The sequence below is a fragment of the Bombina bombina genome, chromosome 1, assembly GCF_027579735.1.
Source record: "Bombina bombina isolate aBomBom1 chromosome 1, aBomBom1.pri, whole genome shotgun sequence".
NCBI lineage: Eukaryota > Metazoa > Chordata > Amphibia > Anura > Bombinatoridae > Bombina > Bombina bombina.
Genome location: NC_069499.1, coordinates 1,559,433,679 through 1,559,448,952, shown reverse-complemented (window position 1 = coordinate 1,559,448,952; position 15,274 = coordinate 1,559,433,679). Strand labels below are relative to the sequence as shown.

The 15,274-nt window shown below is 39.0% G+C and overlaps 1 protein-coding gene across 1 annotated transcript in view; it reads left to right on the top strand.

The window, feature by feature from the left end:
* The window catches only part of LOC128635651 (alpha-N-acetylgalactosaminide alpha-2,6-sialyltransferase 1), a 129,915-nt gene that overhangs the window by 77,195 nt on the left and 37,446 nt on the right, over positions 1-15,274 (top strand). Inside the window, exon 6 of the mRNA XM_053688739.1 lies at positions 11,953-12,036. Coding sequence (XP_053544714.1) covers positions 11,953-12,036 — 84 coding nt within the window. The remainder of the gene's footprint in view (positions 1-11,952; positions 12,037-15,274) is intronic.

Genomic DNA, 15,274 nt, shown 5'->3' with positions numbered 1-15,274 from the left:
TTAGCAATCATTTTAAGAAATTACTGTTCAAGAGATGTTCTGTAATTTTTCAATACACCAATACCTCCATTAATTGAGGGATGTTGTGTCTTTATAAAACTAGTTATATGAGCGCTTTAATTTAAAACTATTAAGCTCCCTTTGTGTCCTAATAGTCTTGATATTAATCAATACTTTAAAGGTTTCAAATATACTTAACACATCTAATGCATTCTAATGAGGCCATAGCGGAGTTTACACCTCCGTGTATACTGTGTAATTGATTTACATACGTTGCCATGACGACGGAGCAGTATAATTCACCGCATCTATTGCTGGGCTGGCCCTATGCCCTGACGAAGTCACGTTCAGTGACGGAAACGCGTCGGTGGGCGTGGACAGCGTTGCAGCTAGCGTGGTCTAACCATACCGGTCACAAACGCTCACATACTAATTCAGCGGTCTGGCACATTCAATACCGCCTTACTTAGCCTATATTGGGTTATATACAGGGGGGTTTTGCTGCTGTTGTACCACCATTTATTAGCATTCAATGTAAGGTTAACAAGTTTGTCTAAACTCTATACATAAAACGCTACTACGCTATATGTTTGGTTACATAGTAACCTCTGATTCTATGATTCATGACTAAATGTAATTACTTGCATTGAACCTAGTGCAATACTAGCGGTTAGGTTACTCTCAGCATAACATCTCTACTGAATAGTTGCTAAGCTTTGAATACGGATATTATGTATGTGAACTAGACCTATCTGACAGGGGAATAGCTAGAAATCGTCTGACTCTGTTCAATCAGAGCAGTACGCAGAGAGGAGGACGCCTTTGAGCGCATAGATAGTGCATATTTGTTTATGCCTGTATGATTGAAACCTCTTGTGCATATGTGATTACTTTTTTGCTAACTTCTCTTTCTTATGTTATTGCCTGACTAGACACGCTAAACCTGTCCACTAGCCTTAATTTTAATACTTGGGTTTATAGAATATAGGCAATGAATTTTTGAATTATGGAAGTGACAATCCCATTCTTCACTAGCTTTCTATATTACCTTATTTTTTAACTTGTCCAATTACCTATAGGGGCATATTGGGAATCGGAATTGTATGAATTTGGTTCAGAGGTTGCATAACCCTGGATTTATTTCCCTTATATATTACCCCCTATGAGTAACGTCTGTTTTCAAGCATAATTGTTAAATAAAGTGTAATTTTACTCCATTTTCTATTTGACTTATTCAGTGTATAATTCTACACTTGACTTCAATGTCACAAATCCCCTTTTGGTTCCCTAACCTTACTACTTTATATCTAGTGATTTAATTCACACCTACGAATTTGGGACTGCAGTGGTAAAGAGCGTAGATAGTGATGGCCGGCTATCTATCCTCTTCTATAGATTTTGTTCAGTGGAAACAAGAAGCTGAAAGAGTATTTACTCTAAATGTTGGCAATATTTGCCCTAATGCTACCAACATAGAAGAAGCCTTTAAAAATATTGCTAAAATAATGAAAAAACAAGTTAAATCTTTCTGGGAAATTTTCAGTTTAGAAAACTATGTTAAGAATAAATTAATCCCTAGAGGTTTAAGGATTCAACTAGCACCTGCTTTCCATATCTCTGATGAGAACTTTGTGCTTAGATGGCATGAAATCTTGACCAATGTTCTCTAGATCTAATGAAATTGACATTAGAGTTTGAAAGAAAACAATATGATGAACTAACCAAACTAATTGATGAAGCCAAAATACAAACAAATAAATTTACTACGCATAAAGACTTTGAAGCTTTAGATATAAAACTTAAGTTCCATATAGACAAACTAAAGGAAGAATTGAGTGAAACAAAAAATAGGAAACTGCAAAGAGATTGGTCTGACCATCAAAAAGTAAATATCTATAAAATCAATCAGAGACGTAGTAATTTTAGAAAAACACAAGAATCTAGAGTCACGAACAAAAACGACACTTCAGATAATTCCACTACTGACTCAGAACCCTCTGATGAGGAATTAACACTAATACCCACAACTAGTGCTGCCCTAATAGAACCATCCATTACACAAATTTTTTTAGAGAAAGATCTATTCCCCCCAAAGAGAACAGTAAAAACAAGGCAAAAAAACAAACCGAAAGCCACCGGCAAACAAAAGTAGTTATGGATAATTTACAGATTATCAATTTGACTGAAACTCATTTAGAAAAAGAACACCACACACTACTATCTAAAGGATTAACCTTTGTACCCACTCCACATCATGATACATTTAATTGGATCAAGGACATACACCTGTTCGCTAGAAAACTTGCACTACATAAATTTCACAAAAATACTAACACAAATTCCCTGATTGATATGGGAATAGAACAAGAGGACCATGAAATGGTTAACCTAATGATATCATTACTGAATGAAAATGTAGAGACTCCAGAAACAAGGAAAGCAAGTATAGTGAAACCCAAAAGTAATTTTATGCCAGCAATATCCAAATACCCCTCTATTGATAAATTTGTCTCCTTGGTCACAACAGAAATAGAGGAGATAAATAAAAAAAGCAAAGTGACAAAAAACTTGAGTTATAAAGAACGAAAAGCCCTCCAGAAATTACAAAACAATAAGGAGATTACAATAAAAAATGCGGATAAGGGAGGTAATATGGTTCTTATGAGTAATTCTCAATATGAAGAAATATGTACCGATATTCTGAGCAATACTGATAATTACAAGGTCCTTACTCGTGATCCAACTGATGCCTTCCAACGAGAACTAGGATCCCTCCTGGATAGGGGTCTACAAGAAAGGGTAATTACTAAAGCAGAACATCAGTTTATGTTTAATAAGTTCCCAAGAATAGCTACTTTCTATAGCCTTCCTAAGGTTCATAAGGATATGACAAAACCACCCGGGAGACCCATAGTCTCTGGAAATGGCTGTATCACTGAAAATGCAAGCATCTTTTTAGATAAAAAACTGAGACATTTTGTACACACCCTTACATCTTACGTACAAGATACTAAAGATGTCTTGAAATGCCTGGCTGATGTTATAGTCAGTGATAATACTATGTTGGCTAGTATAGACGTTGAAAGTCTATACTCTAATATATCCCACAACCTGGGCTTGGAGGCAGTTACTTTCTTCCTGAGAACAGTTAATCCAACCAGAAATGATGAAGATGAATTCATCATCGATCTATTAGATTATGTACTAAGACATAACTATTTTCTATTCAACAAAAATATCTACTTACAGAAAAGGGGCACAGCAATGGGCACTTGCTGTGCTCCAACATATGCCAATATGTTCCTGGGGTGGATTGAGAACAAGAGTATTCTCAATGAAGACGTGAACCCATATATGCAGTATATGGATCTATATATTAGATATATAGATGACGTCTTAATTCTATGGACGGGCACTAAAAATGACTTTGAAAAATTCATGTTGTGGCTGAATAACAACAGAGATGGTATGAGGTACACTTCAACTATAGATTCAAACAAAATTTCTTTCTTAGATCTAGAGATCAGAAAAGAGACGGATGGCACACTAAATACAAAACTGTATAGAAAAGAGACAGCTACCAACAGTCTCCTCAAATGGGAGAGTTATCACCCTAAGAAATTGAAAATGGGCATTCCGTTTGGTCAGTATTTAAGAGCCAGACGAAACTGCAGCACAGAACTTGATTTTGAAACAGAAGCGAGGGAATTACAAAGAAGGTTTAAGGAAAGAGGGTACCCAGGTAGATGCCTTAAAAAGGCATATCAAAGAGCAAAATTACTGGATAGAAATACACTATTGCAAACCAATAAGCAAACTAATGCACAAGAAACTAACGAACAGCAGACCATAAGAATTATTGGTACATATGATGACAAAAGTGTCTGTATAAAGAATATCATCCAAAGACATTGGCATGTTATTCAAGAAGACGATGATCTAAAGGAAGTAATTTCTGAAAAACCTAACATTACCTATAGAAGATCAAAAAACCTTAAAGATATACTTATGGAGAGTCATTACTCTAAAGACTTACCCAGAACCTGGTTGCGAGAAACAAAAGGGTTCCATAAGTGTGGAAGATGTCAAGCCTGTAAGAACATGGCCCCTACTAAAACCTTCGTACACCCTAACACAGAAAAACAGTATGAAATTAAAGATTTTCTAAACTGTAGATCTAAGCAAGTTATATATATCGCTATGTGCAAATGCCCAAAAATCTATGTGGGTGAGACCTCGAGAGAACTAAGAACCAGAGTGCTAGAACACATAGGCGATATTAAATGGAATAGAAATGTTCCTGTAGCACAACACATGAATAATGAACATCAGGGACATAAATATGAAATCTATTTCTGTGCAATTGAACAAGTAAAATTGAAAGGGAGGAGGGGCGATATTAATAAAATGTTATTGAAAAAAGAATGCAGATGGATCCATGAATTGCAATCCACCTCACCTAAGGGACTGAATGAAGCAATATCATATAAATGTTTCTTATAGTTTACGGATCATGATATACAATTTGTTTTTCATGATCATTTAAAAACCGTTCCCTTCTGAACTAAATATTTATGCATTATACAAAATAATATCTTTGAAATGGCATAAAGGAGTTGAAACCTTTTGAAATAATTTTTGAAATAATTTACGATTAGTTCGCATAAACCAATACTTCACTGTGCATAACACTGAGGAGAAATTGTTTCTACTCCCTAATAAGCATTTGCCTTCCCAATGTGTAAAGAATTAATTTTGAATGATCTGAAGGGAGATCACTAGTGACATTTTCAAGTAGTCTTATAAGTATATCATTTTTCAGTAAATATTAGCAATCATTTTAAGAAATTACTGTTCAAGAGATGTTCTGTAATTTTTCAATACACCAATACCTCCATTAATTGAGGGATGTTGTGTCTTTATAAAACTAGTTATATGAGCGCTTTAATTTAAAACTATTAAGCCCCCTTTGTGTCCTAATAGTCTTGATATTAATCAATACTTTAAAGGTTTCAAATATACTTAACACATCTAATGCATTCTAATGAGGCCATAGCGGAGTTTACACCTCCGTGTATACTGTGTAATTGATTTACATACGTTGCCATGACGACGGAGCAGTATAATTCACCGCATCTATTGCTGGGCTGGCCCTATGCCCTGACGAAGTCACGTTCAGTGACGGAAACGTGTCGGTGGGCGTGGACAGCGTTGCAGCTAGCGTGGTCTAACCATACCGGTCACAAACGCTCACATACTAATTCAGCGGTCTGGCACATTCAATACCGCCTTACTTAGCCTATATTGGGTTATATACAGGGGGGTTTTGCTGCTGTTGTACCACCATTTATTAGCATTCAATGTAAGGTTAACAAGTTTGTCTAAACTCTATACATAAAACGCTACTACGCTATATGTTTGGTTACATAGTAACCTCTGATTCTATGATTCATGACTAAATGTAATTACTTGCATTGAACCTAGTGCAATACTAGCGGTTAGGTTACTCTCAGCATAACATCTCTACTGAATAGTTGCTAAGCTTTGAATACGGATATTATGTATGTGAACTAGACCTATCTGACAGGGGAATAGCTAGAAATCGTCTGACTCTGTTCAATCAGAGCAGTAAGCAGAGAGGAGGACGCCTTTGAGCGCATAGATAGTGCATATTTGTTTATGCCTGTATGATTGAAACCTCTTGTGCATATGTGATTACTTTTTTGCTAACTTCTCTTTCTTATGTTATTGCCTGACTAGACACGCTAAACCTGTCCACTAGCCTTAATTTTAATACTTGGGTTTATAGAATATAGGCAATGAATTTTTGAATTATGGAAGTGACAATCCCATTCTTCACTAGCTTTCTATATTACCTTATTTTTTAACTTGTCCAATTACCTATAGGGGCATATTGGGAATCGGAATTGTATGAATTTGGTTCAGAGGTTGCATAACCCTGGATTTATTTCCCTTATATATTACCCCCTATGAGTAACGTCTGTTTTCAAGCATAATTGTTAAATAAAGTGTAATTTTACTCCATTTTCTATTTGGCCCTGGGTCATATATACAGCGATATGGGTTTAGAGTGTATCTTGTGTCATACAGAGGTACGAAGACAACTGTATTGGTGATAAATGCTGTGATTATTGAGCAACATTTTTTTTTTACCCTAACACTTTACACTTGGAGGTCAATTTATCAAGCTCCATACGGCTCCGTTTTTTCCGGCGAGCCTAAAGAATGCTGCTCCATAACCTGTCCGTCTGCTCTGAGGTGGCGGACAGAAATGAACCCGATCGGGTTGATTGACACCCCCTGCTAGCGGCCGCAAATCTGCAGGGGGCGGTATTGCTCCAGCAGTTCACAAGAACTGCTGGTGCAATGATAAATGTCGACAGCATATGCTGTCGGCATTTATTGATGTGCAGCGGACATAATATGCTACATCATATCATGTCTGTTACGCTAATTTAGTTGCGCTCAAGTGAGTGCGTTTACTTTCAACTTGTACTGATTTTGTAATAAGTATAACCTACTGCTTAGTGCTTTTTTATTACAACAATGAAATAGACTTTTTAAATAAAATATATCAAGAAGCGGAAAGGCTGAAAATAGATCAGAAGGGTTTATTTGGGGGGTTTTTGCAATACGGTTTCACTTGCAAAAATGTTTAGTTTAATATTTACTGCTTCTTCAGGGAAAGCGTTTAATGATACATCAGTAAGTCTAGTGCACCCTCAACCAGCACATTCTCCAAGTGCTGGTGGTGACGGGTAGCTTGATGAATTAGTGATAAGGTATTTCACAAAAATTCTTGGAATTCAGAGCACAATTATCTAAAGCTCTCTAGCCTTGCAATATTTCTAAGAAATCTCGCTATTATTATAATACCCTTGTGAGTGTCAGTGTGGTTTTTCGTCTGTTGGGAGCCGCCATCTTGTAGTTTAGGTATTATCACTCCCTGGGACAGGAGTGGTGCACGCTCACAGATTGACAGCTCTGTCATTTGCTTGGGGTTAGTTAGGGGTGCTTTTTTTACCCTTAATTTTTCCCCACAATATTAAAGTTACACAAAATATATTAAAGTAAACCACTCAGAACTGCAGCTGCAACAAAATGTGAAGTTCTGCTTTGTATCATGCACCCTAACCTGAGCACATGATACAATTGTCATAAAGCTGGCATGTTCAGTAAATGCTCACCACTTCTGCCACAGGGCTTGAGCATCTAAGCTCCAAGATGGTGGTCGCTGCATGAAGAGCTGGAGCTTCACCATCTGGCAAGTTTACGGGGTTAAACTAGGAGAATAATTTTGAATAGCCTCAATCAAAAAGGATGATCTTCCTAGAGTCATTCTGAAGTAATCAATGACTCCAGACTAGTCATCAGAAGCCATCCTGAAGTATGCCCACAGGCCAAAATATGTAAATGAGATTACTCTAGAGTCATACACTGGCTGTTCATTCTTGAGAAGTAATTAGTAAATTAATCTGGTAATCATTCTGAATTAATCATCCAGAATGTTTTACCATAGCTGATGACTTTACAAGCCTGATGATGTCTGATGATGTGCAAATGACTTTTGGGGGTCAATTTATTGATGTAGTGTATCATGTCCGCCGCACATCGATAAATGTTGTGAACTTGTGAACTGCTGGTGCATTACCGCCCCTGCAGATTCTCGGCCAATCGGCCGCTAGCAGGGGGTGTCAATCAGCCCCATCGTATTGAGAGGTGGTGGACGAGTTAAGGAGCAGCGGTCTTAGGACCGCTGCTTCTTAACTTCTGCTTCAGGTGGAACTGACGCGTCTGCTGCTTCATAAATCGACCCCCTAAAGTAGTTTGATGATCATCAAATGATTCTAGGATGGTCTCTAAAGTAATCCTGTTTGTCTTGGGTAGGCCTGCACTGTACTTGTGCCCAGCAGTTTAATACCATTTTAAAGAGTGATTAAAACTATGATGCGCAAAAATTTTAATTTCATCATTTGTTAGTAAAATAAATTCCCGAAAATGGTGGCGGTCTGCAGCAGTTGGGTTATTAAGTGCTGTATTTATTGGTGTAAGAGTGCAACAAACAAAAATCTGTGTCGGCACATTCCTAGTGAAAACTGTATGTAGACCACTCATTTGTCTTCTGTATACCAAGATTTACAGGGAACATAAGATATAAATAATTATAGAACACGAGAGGCCACCAGACTTCCTGCTGATATCACTCATGTATGTGAGATATTCAAACAATACAGGAACTAGAATTGTGTCCTCAGGAAGAAGAACATGGAATATTAAAAGGACACTAAACCCAGTTTTTTTTCTTTCATGGTTCAGATAGAGCAGCAATTTTAAGCAACTTTCTAATTTACTCCTATTATCAATTTTCTTCGTTCTCTTGCTATCTTTATTTAAAAAGTAGGAATGTAAGCTTAGGAGCCAGCCCATTTTAGGTTCAGTACCCTGGATATCGCTTGCTTATTGGTGACTACATTCAGCCAACCAATAAGCAATCGTAACCCAGATTCTGAACCAAAAATGTGCTGGCTTCTAAGCTTACATTCCTGCTTTTAATATAATGATAGTAAGAGTACAAAGAAAAAATTACTTATTGATGCTTATGGGTTAATTACTAGATAACTATCTGTATCTCATCTCACGTCACTCTCCCTCTTGCTTTTACTAACTGCTGGTGACATCTCCCCTAATCCTGGTCCCCAACAACTGCCTAGCCGTGCACATCCATGTGTACCATCCCACAGACTCAAAAAACAAAACTCTGACAACCTTACTCACATTCCTCTTGCATCAAAAGCCACTACCCCTTTCACTTGTGCACTCTGGAACTCTCGCTCTGTTTGCAACAAACTCACTTCTATACATGACCTCTTTATCTCCCACTCCCTCAACCTTCTGGCCCTAACAGAAACCTGGCTCTCTCCCCTAGACACAGCATCCACTGCTGCTCTGTCACATGGGGGTCTCCACTTCAGCCACACTCCTAGGTCTGGTAATAGACAAGGAGGTGGTGTAGGTATTTTACTTTCCTCTCGTTGCACCTTTCAACAAATACATCCCATCTCTTCCCTCACATTTTCCTCATTCGAAACACACATAATTAGCTTATTCTCTCCTCTTTCTATACGTGTTGCAGTCATATACCGTCCTCCTGGCTCCGTCCTCAACTCAATTTCTAGATCACTTGGCTGCCTGGCTACCTTATTTCCTTTCCTCAGACACCCCTTCCCTCATTCTTGGTGGCTTCAACATCCCTCTTGACAATCCCACTGCCTCCTCTGCAAAACAACTTCTGCAACTCACTTCCTCTTTCGGTTTGTCAAAATGGACTGATTCTCCCACTCACAAAGATCTTTAGCTATCGATGCACTCTCTCAAACTTCACAAACCCCCCTTTCCTCTTTCTGACCACCATCTCCTTACTTGCAACATATCATCTTTCCCTACAACTCTCCCTCCTTCTGCTCCTCACACCAAACTTCACAGAAGCATTATGTCATTAGATCAACAACAGCTTTATAGTTCCCTCAAACCTCTCCTCTCATCCTTCTCCTCCTTTTCCTGCCCTGACCAATCTATCTGCCACTATAATTCCACCCTTACATCCGTCCTTGACAATCTCGCCCCTCTTAACATAGCTCGGAAATCTAACACTCATCCTCAGCCCTGGCATACTCCTCTGACACGATACCTTCGCAGATGTTCCCGTACTGTTGAGCTGCACTGGAGAAAATCTAGTAGTTCAGCTGATTTTCAACATTACAAATTTATCTTGAACTCCTACTATTCTGCCCTTAATTTCCATAAGCAACACTACTTCTCTACTCTTATCTCTAATCTTTCTTCAAACCCAAAACGTTTGTTCTCCACTTTCAATACTCTTCTCCGCCCTCCCCCACCTCCTAATACAACTTCTCTGTCAGCTCAAGACTTTGCCAACCACTTCAATAACAAAATCGACTCCATCAGAAATGAAATCAGCTCTCAACATAATTCCATTCTCTCACCCCATCAAATGCTCTCAATCAACCACAACCCACATAACCTTAAAGTTAGCTCATTCTCCCCTGTTACTGAGGAAGAAGTTTCGGCACTTATACAGCTCTCACCTCACTACCTGTCCCCTTGACCCTATCCCCTCACAGCTACTCCCCTCCCTCTCTGCCACCCTTACCCCTATACTCACACACACTTTCAACCTCTCCCTCAGCACCGGTATATTTCCCTCATCGCTGAAACATGCACTGGTCACATCTATCCTCAAAAAACCTTCCCTTGATCCTACCTCCCCATCCAAATACCGCCCTATTTCCCTCCTCCCTCTTGCATCAAAGCTTCTTGAAAAACTAGCTTATGCACGCCTATCCCATTTCCTTACAATAAACTCCCTCCTTGACCCATTGCAATCTGGATTTCGTCCCCTTCACTCCACAGAGACAGCAAATGTTAAGGTTACCAATTACCTACCTACAGCAAAATCAAAAGGCCACTTTTCTCTGCTTATCCTCCTTGATCTGTCCGCAGCCTTTGACACTGTTGACCACCCTCTTTTGCTCCAAACCCTCCAATCCTTCGACATCTGTGACACAGCCCTCTCGTGGCTCTCTTCCTACCTGTCAAACCGTACCTTTAGTGTAGCCTTCTCTGGGGCCTCCTCTGCCCCGTCACCACTTTCTGTCGGAGTACAGCAAGACTCTGTCCTCGGTCCCTTTCTCTTCTCAATCTACACGTCATCACTAGTTTCCCTAATAAAGTCCCACAGTTTACAATATCATTTGCATGCCGACGACATCCAAATCTACTTCTCTGCATCAGACCTATCTCTGTGTCACTAACTGTCTTTCTCACATCTCTAACTGGATGTCCTCTCACTATCTCAAGCGAAATCTCTCCAAAACTGAGCTCCTTATTTTCCCCCCTTCTTCTAAACTCTCCACCCCCACTCTCTCTATAACTGTCTCTATAACTCCATCATTACCCCTACCCCGCATGCCCGATGTCTCGGGGTCACATTTGACTCAGATCTTTCTTTCACTCATCACATGCAGTCATTGGCTAAAGCCTGCCGCTTCCACCTTAAAAACATCTCTAAAATTAGACACTTCCTTACACAAGACGCAACTAAGATTTTAATCTACTCTCTCATTCTTTCCAGCCTCGATTACTGCAACTCTGTCCTCTCTGGTCTCCCCACCTGCCGCCTAGCTCCTTTACAATCCATAATGAATGCCTCTGCCAGACTCATCTTCCTTACACGTCGCTCTTCATCTGCTGCACCTCTTTGCCAATCCCTTCACTGGCTTCCTGTTGCCTCTAGGATCAAACACAAAATTCTCATTCTGACATACAAAGCCCTCAACTGCACTGCTCCTCCCTATATCTCAGACCTTGTCTCCAGATACTCTCCCTCCCGTCCCCTTCGCTCTGCTCACGACCTCCTACTCTCCTCCTCTCTTGTCACCTCATTACACTCCCGTTTACAGGACTTCTCCAGACTGGCTTCCATCTTGTGGAACTCTCTGCCTCACTCCACAAGACTCTCTTCTAGTTTTAAAAGCTTCAAGTGCTCCCTAAAGACTCTACTGTTCAGGGATGCATACAACCTACGCTAACCTTTCTTTATACCAGTTCCTCTCCTCCATTGCTATCCCCTGAACCCCCTTAGCATGTAAGCCTAATAGTCCAGCTGTTTGTAGATCACCTTCTTAAGAGCTGACTACAACAGTGCAACTCTTGGCAGGGCCCTCTACCCATTTGATCCCTATAATTGTTTTGTTATACTTCCCCTTTGTTTATAGCGCTGCGGAATCTGTTGGAGCTCTACAAATAACTGATAATAATAATAACTATCAATAATTAAACAAGATATATTTTTACTAATAAATAATTATGGATGTAGGGGACTTGGCTCTAATCTTTATTTTTATTTTTAAGGGACCATGTTATAAATATATTTGCAGACAAGCTGGATAAACTGTTCGTCCTTCATCCAGATTTCATGAGGTACATTAAATCCAGGTGAGTAAAGATATACAGTGATAAAAACAACAACAGTTTAATAGAGTGTATGTGTGTGTGTGTGTATGTATGTGTTTATATGTACTGTATGTGTGTGATGTATGATGTGTGTGTATGTATGTGTTTATATGTACTGTACGTGTGTGATGTATGATGTGTGTGCATGTATGTGTTTATGTGTATGTATATATGTGTTTATATGTATGTGGGTCCATGTATGTGTTTATATGTATGTGTGTGTGTGTGTATATATATATATATATATATATATATATATGTATATTTATAGTGTATGTATGTGTGTGCATATATGTGTTTATATGTATGTATGTATTTATAAATTATGTGTATGTATGTGTTTATATGTATGTGTGTTTATGTATGTGTGTGTGTATGTATATATATGTGTGTGTGTGTGTTTGTGTGTATGTGTATGAATGTGTGTAGCTGGATAAACTGTTTTTTTTCATTTCATGAAGTACATTAAATCCAGGTGAGTAAAGAAATACAGTAATAAAAAACAACCACCAATTTTATAAAGTGAATGTGTTTTTATGTATGCGTGTGTGTATGGATATGTATGTATGAATATGTATTTGTGTTTGTGTGTGAGTATGTGTGCACATCTGTTTGTGTATATGCGTGTGTATGGGTGTATGTATGTTTTTGTATGTGTCTGTGTATATGTATATATATATTTGTATGTACAGTGGGTGAGTGGGGAAAAAAAGTATTTAGTCAGCCACAAATTGTGCAAGTTCTCCCACTTAAGAAGATGAGAGAGGCCTGTAATTTTCATCATAGGTATACATCAACTATGAGAGACAAAATGTGGAAACAAATCCAGACAATCACATTGTCTGATTCGGAAAGAATTTATTTGCATATTATGGTGGAAATTAAGTATTTGGTCACCTACAAACAAGCAAGATTTCTGGCTCTCACAGACCTGTATCTTCTTCTTTAAGAGGCTCCTCTGTCCTCCACTCATTACCTGTATTTATGGCACCTGTTTGAATTTGTTATCAGTATAAAAGACACCTGTCCACAACCTCAAACAGTCACACTCCAAACTCCACTATGGTGAAGACCAAAGAGCTGTCGAAGGACACCAGAAACAAAATTGTAGACCTGCACCAGGCTGGGAAGACTGAATCTGCAATAGGCAAGCAGCTTGGTGTGAAGAAATCAACTGTGGGAGCAATAATTAGAAAATGGAAGACATACAAGACCACTGATAATCTCCCTCGATCTGGGGCTCCACGCATGATATCACCCCGTGGGGTCAAAATGATCACAAGAACGGTGAGCAAACATCCCAGAACCACACAGGGGGACCTAGTGAATGACCTGCAGAGAGCTGGGACCAACGTAACAAAGGCTACCATCAGTAACACACTACGCCGCCAGGGACTCAGATCCTGCAGTGTCAGGCGTGTCCCCCTGCTTAAGCCAGTACATGTCCAAGCCTGTCTGAAGTATGCTAGAGAGCATTTGGATGATCCAGAAGCGGATTGGGAGAATGTCATATGGTCAGATGAAGCCAAAGTAGAACTGTTTGGTAGAAACACAACTCGTCGTGTTTGGGGGAGAGAGAACACTATACCTACTGTGAAGCATGGGGGTGGCAACATCATGCTTTGGGGCTGTTTCTCTGCAAAGGGAACAGGATGACTGATCCGTGTACATGAAAGAATGAATGGGGCCATGTATCGTGAGATTTTGAGTGCAAACCTCCTTCCATCAGCAAGGGCATTGAAGATGAAACGTGGCTGGATCTTTCAGCATGACAATGATCCCAAACTCACCACCCAGGCAACGAAGGAGTGGCTTCGTAAGAAGCATTTCAAGGCCCTGGAGTGGCCTAGCCAGTCTCCAGATCTCAACCCCATAGAAAACCTTTGGAGGGAGTTGAAAGTCTGTGTTGCCCAGCGACAGCCCCAAAACATCACTGCTCTAGAGGAGATCTGCATGCAGGAATGGGCCAACATACCAGCAACAGTGTGTGACAACCTTGTGAAGACTTACAGAAAACGTTTGACCTCTTTCATTGCCAACAAAGGATATATAACAAAGTATTGAGATGAACTTTTGATATTGACTAAATACTTATTTTCCACCATAATTTGCAAATAATTTATTTCCAAATCAGACAATGTGATTATCTGGATTTGTTTCCACATTTTGTCTCTCATAGTTGAGGTATACCTATGATGAAAATTACAGGCCTCTCTCATCTTCTTAAGTGGGAGAACTTGCACAATTGGTGGCTGACTAAATACTTTTTTTCTCCACTGTATATGTGTGTCTATATTTGTGTGTGTGTGTGTATATATATATATATATATATATATATATATATATATATATATATATATATGCAGTACTGTGCAAAAGTCTTAGGCCACCATTAGATTTGTTTTTTTAGCAATGGTATAATGACCATATATAATTATTTTTTAGTCTCTTTATTAGAATACAACCAGAAAATACAGGATATTTGTATGAAGTATTTAAAAACAGCCCCCCCCCCCCAAAAAAAAAAAACCCCATCTAGGCTAAAGTGTCAAGTATTTAATGTGAACTCCCCTTTCACTTTAGCAATAGCAGGAACCTGACTCTCGTAAACCTAAATAGAATAGAACCCTAATTAATGTTATTGCTAACACCTGTATTTGTCCTACTATTACATGTCAAAATGACTGCTGTGAAAAAGGTCTCTTACACCAGGTGTGTGCAAGACATGCTTGAGCATTACATACACATGTGGTATGAGCCTAATTCATTGGAAGCTTGCTAATAAGACCAACTTTCAATCACATTATTCCATTCAAAATGTCAAAGATCACAGAATTTGACAGACATAAAATCATACTTTTGCATCAGCAAGGCCACTCTTAAAGGAAAATCTGCAAACAAACTGGATACTCCAGATGTGGTATTCAAGCTGTTATAAAGAAATTTAAAGAATCAGGAGAGTTCAAGGACAAAAAAATAGACACTGGAAGGCCAAGAAAACTTTCAAAATCTGATGAAAAGTTTCTCAGAATTACTTCTTTGAGAGACCGGAAGAAGTCCAGCAAGGACCTGGCTCAGCATCTGGCAGCTTCATTAGGATGCCAAGTTGACCCTTCTACAGTCCGAAGAAGCTTGATCAGGAATGGTCTTTGTGGAAGGGTTTGCATATGAAGAGAAGCACTCTACCAGGAACAAACAACAGCTCAGTAGCTTGTTCTAT